At 47.6% G+C, this 17,076-nt stretch overlaps 1 protein-coding gene across 1 annotated transcript in view; it reads left to right on the top strand.

Annotated features, from left to right (window-relative positions):
• Nucleotides 1–15,994, top strand: part of LOC142590358 (globin-like) — a 159,754-nt gene extending 143,760 nt beyond the window's left edge. Inside the window, exons 2-3 of the mRNA XM_075702421.1 lie at nucleotides 1,038–1,263; nucleotides 8,581–15,994. Coding sequence (XP_075558536.1) covers nucleotides 1,038–1,263; nucleotides 8,581–8,724 — 370 coding nt within the window. The 3' untranslated portion in view covers nucleotides 8,725–15,994. The remainder of the gene's footprint in view (nucleotides 1–1,037; nucleotides 1,264–8,580) is intronic.
• Nucleotides 15,995–17,076: the final 1,082 nt, after the last annotated feature.

The following is a 17,076-nucleotide window of genomic DNA, read 5'->3' as shown; positions in this document are numbered from 1 at the left end:
TAACCGTCGAAAATGGCTTTCAACGTACAGCGGCCCGGCTGGACTATAAGCTCCCCCCTCCCTACCTTCCGCCCGAAGTTTTGCGCGCGACTGAAGGCGGCGCGCTTCCTCCCCGCTATCCTCTATTGCGGGCACGAGATTGAGCCGCGATCGCCGACTCACCCTCGCACGCTTTCACTCGCACATACAGGATACGGCGCGCGGCAACGATTTTACCGCCCTTGGACTTTATACGGAACCTCACGGCGACGGCGAAGCAGTTGCGCCTGCAGTACCCGTATAATCGCCGTCTCAATAAAACGTAAACTTGTCTGTTGACGTTTCCGCACAGAATGCGCTGCCTCAAAGAACAACAAGAACACTCGTCGTGGTCGTTCTTTTAATTCGTATGTCTGCGACATATGGCTACATGCGTGTATATTTGGACGACGACTGTCTGAACCGAGCCACGGCCTTGTCTGTTGACGTTTCCGCACAAAATGCGTTGCCTCAAAGAACAACAAAAACACTCGTCGAGGTCGTTTATTCAATTCGTATGTCCGCGACGTATGGCTACATGCGTGTATATTTGGACGACGACTGTCTGAACCGAGCCACGGCCGCTCGATGGTTCAGATGATGCGAGATACGCTTAGAGGAGCTATACTACTCAGGATACCTGAAGCAGAACATTGTTCGACTTGCTTCTCAGTCACGCAATACCGCCGCTCAAGTGCCGCACTGGTGTGCTTTCCCACATTGCAACGGAATGCTTACGCACCACTCACTCATGTTAAACACCGTCTGCAGTTCTGCAAGGAAAAAAATTCTAAACAATACACAGATCACCTTGCTAAGCCTAAGCGTCCGTTACTGCGTAGTAGCCAATTAGTGTTACTCGTTATAAAAACGGAGCAAGAATATGCCGTTTCGGGTGTACTTTGTTCCTGGTAGAAACGCTCGTTAAACAATTAACGTTCCAACGTGTTGGCAGGTGTATATTGATGTGTATGCGCAGGTGACTATAAGCTATTTCTCTGTCCCTCCGTAACGTGCAGGCTGTTTCAACGGCACCCCGAGTACCAGAAGCTGTTCTCCGGCTTCGCGGACGTGCCGCCGGAGGCGCTGTCCACCAACCCTCGCCTGGGCGCGCATGCCATGTCGGTGGCGTACGCCATCACGTCGCTGGTGGACACCCTTGACGACGCCGAGTGCCTGGTGGAGCTGGTGCGCAAGATCGCCATCAGCCACACCCGACGGCCGGTCACCGTCACAAACTTCGAGGTGCGCCGCCCCCCTGTCGCCGTTCGTCGCAGCCTGATTACAACACTATACATGCGAAAAATGTTCTACATCCCGCCGGGGCTCATACTGGCCGTCAATGATAATGGATTGCTTTAGAATAGGGACCCCAAATGTTCGGGGCCCCAAGGAGCTTTGAGGGTGTTAGCGTTGGGGCGCGCAGAAGAGCTTTAGAATAGGGCTTTGCGTTTGCGTATAGCGTCTTACGCTTGCAGCGCCACTACGGAGTCATAAAAAGCTATTATGAATCATTAAATAAAATATATCATTTTATGGTAACGAGAGTAATTTTGACATTCGTGTTTCCGCGTTTAATTACAATTTACAAGTTATACTATTAGCAGGAAGCAATTAGTTGCGCTTAGTTTTGAGTAGCCAACATTAGAAAACCAGTTGCACCCTTTCAGGTGTATATTTGCCACACAGCAATAATCGTCATGTGTTGTCCGCATTTTTTCTTTAACGCGGCGAACCCGGTACTTTCCAGTAACGAACGGCATGCGCGTTATCAACATGACATAGCATTCCCAACAGGAAAGTAAGTAGCGCAGCGTTTTCAAGAAAGGAAATGCGGGCAAGACAGATGAAGCTTATTGGTGTGTGGCAAATATACACTCCAAAGGGTGTAAACTTTTCTTAGAGTGTATGTGCCTTCACCATCCAAGCTAAACCGTGTTCAGCCTACGAGCCATGAAATCGACAAGTGAATTCGGAATCAGCGGCATCTAATGAATCAATCTTCACGACACACGCTATAGTTGAGAGAAAACCACAACTGCACTCACTCCTCTTAGCTTGCGAACTTCACGCGTTAGCACGAATCGAACTCAGTTTCGTGCTATAGTACGATACATGGTAGGATATAACTTTAAATGAAACAGCATTTGGCAACCAAGGCACACGTACCGCGTGGGGTTGTTACTCCGCCAGCCAATCACAGAAGGAAACAAAATCGTCGTCATGCGACCATTTCAAAATGGCGTCATACTTGATAACTCCGGAGCGTCTGCTTTTCTTGAAGAGTCTTTTCATCGGCGGAAGCAATGTGGTATGCAACAGGCATGGACAAACCGTATGGAGTCTGAGCATGTCACTCTTCAAAAGTCCGCGGTACAGTTCATTCGCTGCTGACCCCGTTTTACTCACGAAACTTCACTGCCAACTGCCAAGTTAAACTTGACAATAAATAGCTGCAGCGAAGCAACCGTTTTATTTCAGTTTAACAAAGAATTAGGCTTTCACCGTTGCACTATGACAGACGAATAAAAACGTACAAAATTAGGCGCTTACAATTTTATTTTTCTGGTTACCGCCTTATTTAGGTAACGCGGAAAGTTTGCAGTACGAACTAGTTGCAGCCTCGCGGAGGAACAGTGGCTGGCGGTTATGAGGGCGTGGGTGGGGCTTCACTGCAGACTTGAGTTGCATGCGACTTTAGGTTAGAGCCGTCTCTTCGACGGGTGCCGCCATGTTTGCTGACGTTAAGCTTTTGGGGCTCCCGCTAAATAGCGTTTCCCGACGCAACACCCAAGCGCAGTTTGCGCCTCGCGCATCCGCGGTGGCTTCGACGCTGTTCCTTTGCGGCCCCGAACGTTTGGGGCTGCTATTCGAAGACTCTCCGATTTCATCAGTCTGGCGCACATTTATTTAACGCTTCTCGCTTTTCTTGTCAGGAACATTGTCATGAATGCTGATACGCGCTTACAGATCGTAACCTGGAAGTATCGGGAGCGTAGTCTTAGGATATGCACGCGAGATCCATGACAATCATTGTCCTGGGATAAATTAAAGCACGAGGGGTGAAAATCTTTTTTTATACCGTTGGCCTTTCCCAATATATGCGAAAAAGAAAATGAAAGCAAGCACCATTTTGGCTCTCGTAAGCGTTTGTTTCATATGCGAGTTTCCTTTTAGGGAGTTCTCGTGAGCGGCAGTGGATTAGGCTTTTTCTACTTGAGCCCAAGCACGAATTAGCCATGATTGAGCCTACACTCTCATACAAAATTGCACCCTTTGCGTTGTATCTATCCACACAACAATAAACGCCATCTGTCTTGCCCGCACTTCCTTTCTTTAACGCGCCGAGCCCGGTACTTCCCAGTAACGAACGGCATGCGCGTTATCAGCACGACATAGCATTCTCGACAGGAAAGTAATGGGCGCGGCGTTTCAAGAAAGGAAACGCAAGCAAGGCAGATGACGATTATCGTTGCGTGACAGAGATACACCCCAAAGGGTGTACCTTTGTCTGAGTGTATACTCTTATACTCCTAGGCAAAGTTACACTCTTAGGCAGCGCGCCTCTCCAACCCACAAGCGAGGCCTTTGTCTCTTCCCTGCAGTGGCCCGCTTTCTGTCCGCTGGCGCCACCACTGTGGTGGCAGCCCTAACCTCCTTCCTGCGGCGTTGCGCCTCTCTCATTGTTACTGTATGAGTTCGCCTTGGGGAGCATCCCGTAGGGAGCATATAGAGTGACTCGCCTCATTCTATTAGCGGAGAAAATCCGGCCTCCGACCAACGAAAACCGGGCAATGAGGTAAAAAATAAATCTATTCGCTCTTAAGAGTGTCGCCCGAACCCCTCTTGCTCTTATAACATACTCCGAGAGACACAGCCTCATGTTTTACAAAGATAAAGCTGCTCTGTCCAGTTAGCGAAAATCCGGAGACTCTGTGTCAGGTTACGGATGTTAGCCACCGAAATGTGCTGCGAAATACAATGGTACTTCTCTCGTTATTTCGCTCTCATCGTCATCGCGCGAGCGCCAATGAACAAGACGACAAGTAGTTCGCGAATGTATTGAGTGGCACATTTTTGAGGACAGATCTCGAAATCAGTAGCCTCGGCATCCGTATATACCGAATGTGTCAGTGCGAGAAGTCGCTGACTGCCTTCAAATTCCATTCAGAACTATTACAATGAATCGATTTTTGCTAATTGGTGAATTTCTCAAGCTAGTGCGTTGTACAAGTAATATTCGCATTTTCTGATAATCAAGCGGAAGTGGCCCTGTCGCGTCCGCGACAGGCCATTTCTCGAGCAGAAACCGAGCAAAGGAACGGGACGTGAGAAAAGGGGCGGACAACAGCGCCGATCTATCTATCTATCTATCTATCTATCTATCTATCTATCTATCTATCTATCTATCTATCTATCTATCTATCTATCTATCTATCTATCTATCTATCTATCTATCTATCTATCTATCTATCTATCTATCTATCTATCTATCTATCTATCTATCTATCTATCTATCTATCTATCTATCTATCTATCTATCTATCTATCTATCTATCTATCTATCTATCTATCTATCTATCTATCTATCTATCTATCTATCTATCTATCTATCTATCTATCTATCTATCTATCTATCTATCTATCTATCTATCTATCTATCTATCTATCTATCTATCTATCTATCTATCTATCTATCTATCTATCTATCTCTGTTTTACGCCATGTTGTTTTACCCTATTTCAAGTCACGAATCAGCCTTGCAGCCCAAGTGCGCACGCTTCTGCAGGCGATTTCTGCATTTTATGTGTAACTGATCCCGTTTCGTGGCATAGAGCCGCCTTATCAGGCGTTGTTAACCATATGGTACGGCCTAATCTCGCTCTTGCACGGCTGCCCTGATAAAGACCGCTGGACCGCGCTCGCATGCAGGCACCCTTATAGAGTTACTCTGTGCACAGTAACTCTGGGCACCCTGTTCGGGAAGCTTACCCGTTTGGCGAAAGCGCTGCCCGCCCGTTACTCGTTCAGTTCACTGCGAGGAGTGACGAGAACACTTGCGTCATTTTGGCCTTTCCTGAATTTTCCAGGCTGAAAGGATACATCTGATTTCACGAAGCTAGAAAATTTTTAAAGAAAAAGAAAATTCTCCAAATCTGCGCAAAACAAGTTACTAAAGTGCACATATCAGGCATATATATATATATATATATATATATATATATATATATATATATATATATATATATATATATTGAAATGGGGTTTATTGTAGCTCGTTCGAGGGATCGCAGGTAGCTCTAGATCACGAGTCCTAGCGCTTCGCATCAACAACCCGCGCTCGTGTCTCGCGCTGCAGCGGTCGCAGTCCGCACAGTGCCACATGCATATTACCCACTACAACTTCCCCCGGGGCGAAGAGGAGCCATCCTGGCGACCTAAGGCGATGATACGATACGGGGGTCGTGGTACGGCTTCAGGCGGCTGACGTGAACAGTCTCGCGGCCACGGCGGCGTTTGTCCGAAGATAGCGTCACCGGTTCGACCACATAATTCACAGGCGAAGTACACGCGACGATCCGGTACGGACCTTGATATTTCGGAGCAAGCTTTGGGCTAAGGCCTGGAGCTTGGAAGGGCAGCCGAAGGCAGACTTGAGAGTCCACGGCGAAGGACTGTGTGTGCTGATCGTTGTCGTGGCGATCTTTGTGGATTCCTTGGGTATCCGACGTGAACGAGCGAGCAAGTTGGCGGCACTCTTCAGCATGGCGAGCAACTTCGGAAAGAGGGGTGAATTCAGAGGCATCCGGGTGATATGGTAGTACGGTGTCGAGGGTAGTGGATGGTTCACGCCCATAAAGAAGGAAAAATGGTGAGCATGTCCCCAAGGGTGCGGTTGAATCGTTCCGTTAGACCGTTAGTTTGTGGGTGATACGCCGTAATGGTGCGGTGAATAGTGCGGCACGCGGCGAGTAGCTCATTAATAACTTCGGACAAGAAGACACGGCCTCGGTCACTGAGCAGTTCTCGCGGTGCGCCGTGCCGTAAGACGAAATGCCGTAAGATGAATGCGGCGACGTCGCGAGCAGCATATATATATATATATATATATATATATATATATATATATATATATATATATATATATATATATATATATATATATATATATATATATATATATATATATATGTTTAATTCAGTTAGTAAGCACAAGTAATTCCCCTATGCTGTCTTTGGTGCCTTTGTTTGTTGGCTTCTTATGATGTGATTAATAAAAATCGGGCCCCTCGGTTAACACTCTTTTTTCTCCTTTATTACATAACGAAGGTCTCGAATCCGGCAACATTGGTGCCTTCAGGCAGCATGTGTTGGTTTATTGACCAGTTGGCTTCACGCAAAACGATCACGTACTCGTGAGTCGTGACGCCTGCGGCAAAAACGATGTTCCACATCCGCCGCCAAGGTTTGTGAGTGGTGGCGCTGGCTGACACTCCCAGGGTTAGTTTAGTAGTAACACATAAATACCGCAGAAAGTGGATGGGAAAACGACGCCGCTGTAGCTCAGTTGGTAAGAGCATCGCACGCGCAATGCGAAGACATGGAATCGTTCTCCACCTGCGGCAAGTTGTTTTTTCATCCGCGTTCATTGCCGTTAATTTATCATTTCTTTAATTCCATTAGTATAATTAATTTGTCCTATGTTGTTCTTGGTGCCTTTGTTTGTTGGCTTCTTATGATTGTATATATACACGCTAAACACTGCTTCTCAATTTAAAAAGCTCTCTCTCTCTCTTTCTCTAGAATGGCCTTCCTTCATGCAGCTGGCAAAGTTCAATACTTGGTGGAGTTAGATTAACTTAAAGTAATGCTGATATGGTGCGTGTAGCCATGGTTAAAATAGAAAAACAATTAGCGCGGCATAAACAGCTACTCGCTGTTAAAAGAAATAGAGACTGCTTCAGTCCGGAGGCATCGGAGTGTGTATACTTGGACTACAGTTTCCGTATATGGCTGACATACCGACGGATCGATAACTTAGGCGACTCGCTGTAACGAAGTCATCGGTTTAAGTGTCCGCAGCGATTTAATGGATGGCCCGAGGTTGCCACGAAGGAGCTTGGAAAGAGATGCGTTGTGCATGTCCTCAGTCTGTGTCTTCATCTGGCGGCGTTCGGCGTGTCGTTCGTTGTTAAACATGACTCGTCTTGATAGTATATGGAGAAGCAGGAGAGAGAGAGAAATAAACTTTATTGTGAGACCAGGCTTCTTGAGCCCAAAGGTGGGTGGCCTCCTCAGTCCAGGAGGCCACCCACCTTTGGGCTCAAGCAGCAGAAGCACGTAAATAAGAACGCGCTGCCCCCAGTTTCGCCAACGGCGGGTCGTCGGTGAAGATGTTGAGGCTGACGGGGTCGGATCGGCCAACAACGCTGAAAGCACGAGTGTGGCCAGCTAGGCTTCTAATATTGCTGTGTTTGTCGTAACAGAGTGACTTAGCAAAGCGTATATAGGCTGTACCGGAATACCGGAACACGACGACGTGTGGGAGCGATCATGGCGACATCTTGTGCTCTTTAAGAAGTTGTTCCTTCTTACCGGGTCGCACGGATATAGGATATATCTATCTCTGAGAGAGATAAAGAAAGATAGTTTTGCGATGATTGGGTCGGTTATCAATATGTTCATGACAGACAGGAGCATATAGTCGGTTGTTGCAGAAAGAGTTCTGTGTGTTCTGGATGTATACGCAGCGCCAGGAGATGTCGCCACCACCATTGCCGCTCCCCTTCATGTTCTCCTACGTTCCGGTATAGTAAATCTACGCTAACAGGTCTACGTCACCACGCACGCCAAATCTATCTAGTGATTACATCGTAGACAAGACACGTCTATCAATCAGGACGTGGAAGTAGGTTTTCGAGCCAGACTCCTGCAGTGACCACCTTGCACGCAGACCGCGAATACGGCTACGTTTTTGACTGCTTCGTCTTCGATACCAATGTGCACCTCCAACATCAGACCGCGCGCCACGCGCCGCAGCATGGCGGACGACCTAGCGAGCCGGAGTGCCATTCGGGGCGTCGGCAAATTCACCCGTGTTGTCACATTTTGTAATGGCGACATTTTGAGCCAATCGGAGAGGTCGTAGCGGCCTTCGAGGCAAATCAGGGCTGGCAAGATGGCGAACACGACAATTATGCGAAATTTCACAACGTCCGGAATAGTATACCCGCACCCCCGGAGCGAGTGCTAAAATGTCCCGATTTTCTGCCCCCACGTGACCAGCAACGAGACGTCGTGCATGCTTCGGCGGTACAACGCCGCGACACATACACTTCCTGGGGAACGAAACCAAAGCTGGTTCTCAGCACAGCTGCTGTAGTAAATTATTTAAGGCACTCTGAGGCTTAAGTAGCATCTCGTCTAAATTTCGAAGTTATTCTGAGGTCCACAATCTTTATGTGTACCACGGAAAATGAAAAGCCCGCGGTCGTCTTCCTTTGCTGGCAGATGTCTTGGGACTCGCACTTGACCGTCCTCCCTTACCCGTCTCTCTCGCAGCACACGATGACCGTGATCGTGGACACGCTGAAGGACCGGTTAGGAAGCAAGATGACGCCTGCGGCCGTGGCGGCGTGGGAAAAGACCCTCAGGCTGGTGGTCACCGTCACCGCGGACGTCTACAAGGAGGCCGGCAAGAACTAGGCCGCACAGCGCTGCCCCTCCTCTCTCGCATCGGCTCGCAGAAGACACGAGCAGACGGCGTCACCTCTTGTATACACTGCTTCAAAGCGCCTGCAGATGCTGGTGGCTTCTTCGTGGTTGCGACCGAGAACGCGAGTCTTCGATGGTCCACAGAAACATCACGGTTGCCGAGCTCTTGTGGTTACGCTTAGTATGCGCAGGGCGCGCATTTTTACGAGGGCGTTGTAGGATCGAGTGTATCGTCCCCGCTGGAAGCACGCATGTGTTACATAGTCAAATGGAACAGCCGCGGTGTGGTGGCTGTTTGCCGCAGTCGCTGTCTGTGCCGAGTCTGGCTCAATCGCTTGTCTGACGGCGTATTCGGCAGTGGATCCCGATAATGCACACTAACGTGACCGGCACATGCGCATTCGACTCTCAAGGCTGCGATGTGAATAGTGCTGCGAAGAACACGGATGAGGCGCGAGTCGTGCATTCTGTGTGCGCGGTAACTGTTCTATTAGGAGTGCTCTCGCTTTCACAGGATAGTAGGTGACGGGCTGTCTTAACAGCCACGGGTTTTGGGACGGTTAGGCTGTTCTTTGTAAGGTTTGAAGGCATTGAAGCTAGTATTTCTATGACACTCAAAGTTACAGGGGCAGTGCACACCTAACTTGAGCACCGTGCAGTCGCCATGTTGTGCGTCTTGTACGTAACCCGACGCCTCGCTGCGCCGTAACCTACAATATACTGGGTGTCCCACGTAACTTGTGCCAAAATTTATATATATGCAATTGCAGCTGGACAGAACCAAGGTGATTTTGTTTGCCGTCGCTTGGAGCAAGTCAGGCCATTTCTTTATTTCGTCTAATTGCACAATTATTTATTATTAAGTAATCAACTTCTCAAACATAATATTGAGAGCAAGAGTGTGAATGAGAAATTTGTAGACTATCCTCGAAAATTCCCGACCAGCTTTTTTTCTGTTGCTTTAATACGTGCTGCATAAAAGGTTTCTTTTTTTTTTTTTCGAAGCCTTAAGAAAGTCCGCAAAACACGAAAAATTACCGCGCGACTAGTCGCATGTTTTCAATTAGGCGAAATAAAAAAGAATAGAGAAAGGTCTGATTTGCTCCAAGCGCTAGTAAACAGTATTACATTGGTTCTGCTCGGCTGCGTCGCACTGGCATATTTTTTTTTTATTTTGGCGTAAGTTACGTGGGGCACATGGTATGTGGTTAGCTACTGTGAAAATTGATCTGGTTCATATCAGCCTTAGGCGTCAAGAAAAGTTTTCAGAACGTTCAAATTGGTGCTGATATAATTGCCGTAATTTCAACTCGAGAGTACCGGTTACCTTTATAACGCGTAAACGAGCACCTCAATGAATGTTACCGTGTTCAGTGAATATATGTGCGGGTCAATGAAAGCTATATATATATATATATATATATATATATATATATATATATATATATATATATATATATATATATATATATATATATATATATATATATATATATATATATGCAGTCTTACAGGTCGAAGTGCACGGCAACTCCTTTTTTCTTTTGTCTGGAATGGTAATCTGATGGCAACCGATGATCTGATTCCGGTATATACACGTGTACCGTATCGCAGGAAATCAGCGCGCGGACAACACAGACTAAGAATGAAAAGACATGCCACTTCGCGTTTTCTCGGTCCGAGGTGTTCGTTCGCTGGTTTCCGACGATGCAACCACACCAACTTTAGCAGGGAAGAAGTTTGGGCGCGTTGGTGGGATACATACAAACTGGGATGCATAGCGCGAGAATGACACAGGGACAAGCAGGAACACGGGACGACTGGTAACTTTCAACAATCGATTTATAGCAGCTGGTGAGAACATATATACTCACTGGGACGCCACTGCAACAGACACACTGAAGGGAAGTGAGTATATATATGCTCACCAGCTGCAATAAATCAATTGTTGAAAGTTAGCGCTTGTCCCGTGTTCCTGCTTGTCCCTGTGTCATTCTTGCGCTATGCATCCCATTTTGTACACACGAGCTTTGCCCAGATTACCGTTTTCGTACGATATATACATGCGAATCCCGTAAGTTGGTGCAGAGAGATTGCCGAAGATGTTCACTGTCGGTGTTCGAATGTAACTGTTTTGACGTTCTGGGAGGATACGTGTTACCAACGGAGCGTATAGAAGTAAATTTGTATGTGCAACGTCGGCGCTGCATGGGGACTGCCCTGGTGAAGAATGTGCTTTTGCTACGCCACCTTTATCTCATGCAGAGCGAACCTGTCTGATGTACGTTTCTTTTTTTCTTCTTCTTCTACTACTTCTTCTATCGGCGCACAGCATCATACATGCAACGCGGTCATCGCTATTTAGGTATCGTTCAAGCAAACAAAGTCTCCTTCTACAAAACTTATCGCCCAGTACATCGTTGCGATTTTTCCGTTACATTCTCCAAGATAGGCGGCGAGCGTTGCAGATTTCGGAGGTTATATATGGTTTCATCTACCTATCCAAAAGTATAGACTGCAAGCTGCAAAGGTAACGGCAATAAAAGCTCTCGCGTAATGAAAAAGAACACGTTTGCAAAAATTCCCTAGGAAGAACGACGCGGCGGTGGCTGTTTGCTTTCAAATGTACCGTGTCGCATTTTTTTATAGCGTGCCCTTTTGTATTTTCGAATGACATTTTTTTTTTCTTTGTTTCTGAGCCTTCCTGTAGGTACACTCTTACACATGCAAGCAAACTGCTGCACCAGTGAAGCATTGGGGCTGTCATCGGCTTTAGCAGACGCCCGTATTTACAAGCGAGAACGGTTCATTTAGCGACCCATGAGGACATTTTAAGCCGCCTTTTTTGCCCACTAAATATAAACAGGTTTCTTGAAACAGAATTTACGTACGTTGTTTCAGTGGTCTCGCCGAATATCGTTTCGTGCGAGAACTGGCAGACGTAGACCTATTTTACGTATAGGGGCCGCCACAGGCCCGCCTTCGTTGGACGCCTTCTGAATCGAGAGCCAGCGGCCATCCAGCTGCCGCCCACCGCTCACACGGCGTTCTGCCGATAGTCCGGGAATCGCTTAGTGCTGTTTATTTAAAATGTTGATGAAAGCGAAGAGAAAAACGTGTTCTGTCTGTCTGTCGTGAACTGCAAGGACTGCGACGACAGAGACTTCAAGGTGCGGGGTACGAGGTTTGCGTGCAAGATTCGTCCGCCTCGGATGCACGAGCAGTGCTCGCATTTGCATACGTCCGTTCGTCACGCACAACTTTGCGCGCGAGGCGAGCCCGACAAGGTCTACCGCCAGCGCTGGATGGCGAATTGTTGGCAATGGCCGGCAACCCATTGCCGATAATGACTTCCAGGCTAACGCCGCCTAGCTGGGCAGCAACAGCACAGCGACACCGCCACCGCTGACGCAGATATCGTGGCACGTTGAACTTCGATGAGCTTGCAAGTCAACGCCACGCCCCCTGCACGCAAGTACGACCGACATACTCGTGCAGCTTCACTGTCCACAACGGCGAAGTCAAACGTGGAATAATAGCATTGAACTGAGAGATAGTTGGTTCATAATTATATACGGCGAGTTTGAAAAGCTGAACTGAAAAAAAAGGGGAGGGTGGCGGAGGGTTTATCAAGGGAGGCAGACAAGGACGTCCCTTTGTTTTTTTGTTTTTTTCAGTCAAGCTGTTCAAGCTCGCCTTAGTGCGCTAACATATAGGCTGTCACCGCTAGTTTTCTTTCTGCGCCGGGATTCAAACAGCAGGCTCTCGGCCACTTGAAATATTTCTGTCCACGCGCGCGCGAATACATTTTAATCTGCCGCTGTAAGTAATCCGAAACCATTCCCAAGTTATTTGATCAGCGCCGGCAATAAGAACGACGCGGTCTGAATCAACTGCCGCGGTTGGAGCAGGTCTCAAACATTTATTTTCTGCGCACGCGCACACGCCTATTCGGAAAGAAGTTGTTACGCACACAGTTAACGACAACAGGCGCGCACGGCCGTATCAGCCTTACAAATATGTCCCTCTGCAAACTAGAATATAAAGAGTAAAATCAAACGTGGGGTTGCCTTATTCGTCGCCTTCAGCCGATAGGCTTGCACAGTTTTAAGATTGCAGGTAGCGCAGACAGGACGGGTAAAAGAAGGGTGTATTCGCACTGCCTCTGCATTTTAGGCCCAAGTCTGTTTTCGTCTACCCACGTAAGGCTCACCGTGATAGCCTAAATAGCGGCTTTCTGAGCCATGCCTGCGGCCGCGGCGACCATTGTGTAAACAAGCGAGGAAACGCCTATCAGAATTAAGGAGCTCAATGGTGGGCGCTGTCACGTGATCAAATATGGCGGCGCCCTTGGATTTGGTGCTGTAAAGGGCCTGCAGATAATATGCGACGTTCTACCTTTTCAAAACACGTTTCGTGACTATACCTAAAGCCTATCTTGGCTGTCATCTTGTCTTGGCTATACTGTGATCTGTTTATGCGCTGTGCAAAATGAAATCCTGCTCGTGCAAGAAAAGTAACATGAATGCATGACCAGATCCACGAAACTTCTCTCGCGTGAACACGACTTCTGGTCGGCCGGAGTGCTGGCCGGAGTCTTGGCTGTTGCATATTGGCCAACAACTTTTGTTTGAGAACTTTGTTTTTAAAAGGTTACTTCTGCCTAGAATGGAGTATTCGCTGGCAAGCGAGTGCCATCATATTAAAGAAAAGCGCTCTGCCATGTGAAAAAGCTTCGCGTCTGGCTGCTCGGTCCAAACAGAATATGTCGCCTCTTTCGCGGTTTCCGTTTCCGACTCGACGCCGCCGCCTTGCGGACGTTGGGCACAGCACAGACGGGAACGAGGACGCAGACGAAATGAAGAAGTTAAACGTAGCAGACGACTGACCAAAGTAGCAGGGATGATTTTTTTTTTATATGCGCGCACACGGCGCCCCTGCGCTGTCCAGACTTAATGGCGTTATTAGCCACGGCCGGAGGAGGAACGAGCGCTGGCCGCTAACGGAGAACTAATTTCCTTTGCGATGCCTCATGCGTGAATTCTTGCAGCCGGCACAGAAACGAGAGGCGGAAAAACCAAAAGGCATAGTTTCCCAGAACTGTACACGCAGTCTATCGAAGATGCATATATCGTCCGACTTTCCACTGTCATTTTCTTCGTGGCAACGAGACCGTGAAGGATTTAATTATTTCGGCTGTGGCTGCGCACTTTATTTTTATTTCCAATGTGGCGTCTCTCCGAGTGTAATGTGACAACCCGGCTTATATGTGTCCTTCTTTTTCCTGTCCGCTGGATGTATATGAAAAGTTACATTTGGTATGACAAACCTACTTTTTTTTTTACGTTTTAACTAGCCTCGTTTCTCTCTCTCTCTCTCCCTTACTATCAAGGCCCGATTTATTACGCAACGAACATCCTCGGCTCAAATAAAAAATTTATTCAAGCTGTAGGCACATGGCAGCTGTGGTGAATTGCGAGGCGTACAGAACGTCACAGGAATTACCTGTCGCTTTTTTCCGGGCAGTGGCCCTTTTATTTTGACGAGAAAAGTGATGCAAAACGAAAACATTGGTAACGCAACTAAGTTCAACAAAGCACCATAATGTGTTGATATGCCACTACCGCCGTACAGGCCGTAAACGGCGATAGTAGTTTCAGCGCTGCTAGCGGCATCTTGTTACAGTTCTTTCCAACCACTACAATGCGTTAGAAATGTTTTTGTGCTTTCTATGGGTGTTCCCGTGTTTTGACGATTACGTTGCATTAAACAGAAACGTGTTTGGTCATTGCAATAATAGCTCTGCGACACCTGGTTAGACTCTGCTCGCCAACATGGCTACGACAACGCAGCTTCAGCACAGTTCACTACAGCCTGTCCGAAAACGTACCACCAGCGTAGCGCACTTTTACAAAATACCGGAACATCGGAAAAGTAGACGTGCTCAGCATGGTCGGTGGCACCATCGTCTCACGCTGGCGCCAACTAGAGCACGCAGAGCTTTAAATGCGGCTACCATGTCCTGTGCAGCTGCATGGTGCAAAGGCGTCAGCAGTAACAGTCATTAGGGTACGTGAAACTATCTTTTTCTCCCTTCTGTTAGAACTATAATGCGAGGCGAGAACGTTTCTAAGGCGCTGCGGTTGCAAAAAGCCGTCATAACATGGCGCTTCCCAGCGCTGACACTGCTCTTCCCTTCTCCGGTGTTCCGTGTACTGTGGCAAAGCTGAAATTCTGTAGTGACTGTCGCTGTACAGCCAACCTGTAAGTTGACGTATTTTTACCCTTGGCACCAATGACGACCGATAGCAGTCCGAAACGGGAATCGGCGCGTTTTTTTTTTTTTTCGCCACAGGGTTCGACGAGGCCTACAGCAACAGGAAAATAGGATTTGATACGCGCTGTGCGTTGCCTCCAAAGCAACGTGAGGGTCAGCGCACGCGCTTTGGACGTGAAAATGGGGCGTACTCGGACACGGCACTCGCTGAAATGACAGCGTGACGTCACCGGCAGGACGCTTGCGTATGGCGGTGAGCAGTGAGCGAATTTGCCACGATGGCCTCCGAGATTGTCCCGCACAATGGTATGGTCCCAGTAACCTCACCATGCGCAGGAGTTACTCGTGAACACTATGCCTGCACCAACGCATTTACTCTCCTAATGACAAGGGAAAACGTACAAGCTCGTGTTGTGAAATAGGTTACGAATTTTTTTTTTTCCTCGTGCGCAACCGGCTTACATTTACCGAACCGGAAATTTTCACATCTCGTAAAAGTCTGGGGCCAACAGTGCATATAACGCGTAACTTGAAATTTCGAGTTGCAACTGCTTCTACATAGAAACGAAGTTCGTGCTATCGGCAAGCATCCTTTCCGGAATACATGTTTAATGTGTACGTGACCGCTGCTTCGACATAGCGCCCATCAGTGGGCCATTTAATTCATATCACACAGCTTACGTTTCGACGACAATGCGAAAGGCCAGAGGAGGTCCCTATCATTACATGTCTGTTTTTGTTTGCGGAGCTGTCGTTGCTAACGGCTTCTCGGGGCATTAATGAGTACAAATTAGGCATGTGTTGTTCTGTTTAGTGTAATACCGATTGTTTATTGCGCTTTTGTTGTTGTTTTGTTTAGTGCTTGCCTGCTATGTTTATTAACCCACATAAAACAGCGTGTTTGTTGTATAAAATTTCCAAGACCTGTCTATACATAAAATTGCTCTATACTTGAAATAAATAATTGTTTTTGAAGAAAAAAAATATCGCGTGTCCAAGTTTTTCTTTCTGTGCACCGAGTTATCATATGTGACTGACGGAATTTGCGAAAAGAAGTTATATACGTTCTGGAATGTATTATAGAACTACATAAGCCTCGCGTCGTTGCTAACTGCTGCTAATAGTCTGTCGCAAGAGAAACAGTGTCGTACAGTAAAATCGTAGCGCAAAGCTACAAAAAAAAAAGAACGAAAGAAAGAAAACAAATCGGTTTCTGTGAAATAAATCTTCTCGGTTGAACAAAATCAGTCCTGGTCCGGTGTTCGAAGCTGCGACCAACGCCTTTTTGGGGCCCTAGCTCCACCATATGAACTAAGCTGTAGGCCAGCAAGGCCGAAACAATGGACCACTCGAAGGGACATAAAACCATGGCAAATCTAGTTCTGCAAGAGCCCGCAACGCAGACGAAGGTTCATCAAAGTGAAACCGGTCACCCACCCGACTGTAGCACGAAACTACGATCGAGTACCTTGGGGATAGTATAGGATAGGATACACTTTATTGCTCTAATTTACAGAGTCATTCAGCGGTCAGACCGAGCACTTCCATCTTGTTCCTGTCGATGGTGACTCCCGCCTTGCAGGGTTGGCGCCCCTGTTCCAGGGCACCAAACTGAGCGTGGCTGCTCGTCGGGCACGGTGTACCAGGCCCCGTTGGAGGCATGGGTTGCCGCAGGAGAGCACACTCTCCCACGTACTGCTCCGCACTCGGATTTTCTATATTGTGGAATGGTTTCATTTTTGCTGCATTCCCACTTGATATGATAAAAGGTGGGTTTTGCGCCACGCCATGGGCATATATGTCCGTCGTCGCGACAGTAATTAGCTCGGACTATAAGGAGATCACTTGCGCGTCGCCACGGGACTGTACGGTAACTGAGGGAGAAGAAATGGCTGGGTTGCTCCCGCGGAGGGTTACCGCGCAAACAAATCCCTTACAGCATTAACGGATCCTAAGGAAGCGTGCCGTAACTACATCAACGGCAGAATTGGCCAAAAGGCGCTCCAAATCTGCCTCCGCGCTGGCCAACACGAAAGACGAGTTAGACGCAACATTTTGTGGATACC

The sequence above is a fragment of the Dermacentor variabilis genome, chromosome 8 (assembly GCF_050947875.1).
Source record: "Dermacentor variabilis isolate Ectoservices chromosome 8, ASM5094787v1, whole genome shotgun sequence".
Classification (NCBI taxonomy): Eukaryota; Metazoa; Arthropoda; class Arachnida; order Ixodida; family Ixodidae; genus Dermacentor; species Dermacentor variabilis.
Note: the sequence above shows the minus strand (reverse complement) of the source record. Positions and strands in the feature narration are given on the sequence as shown.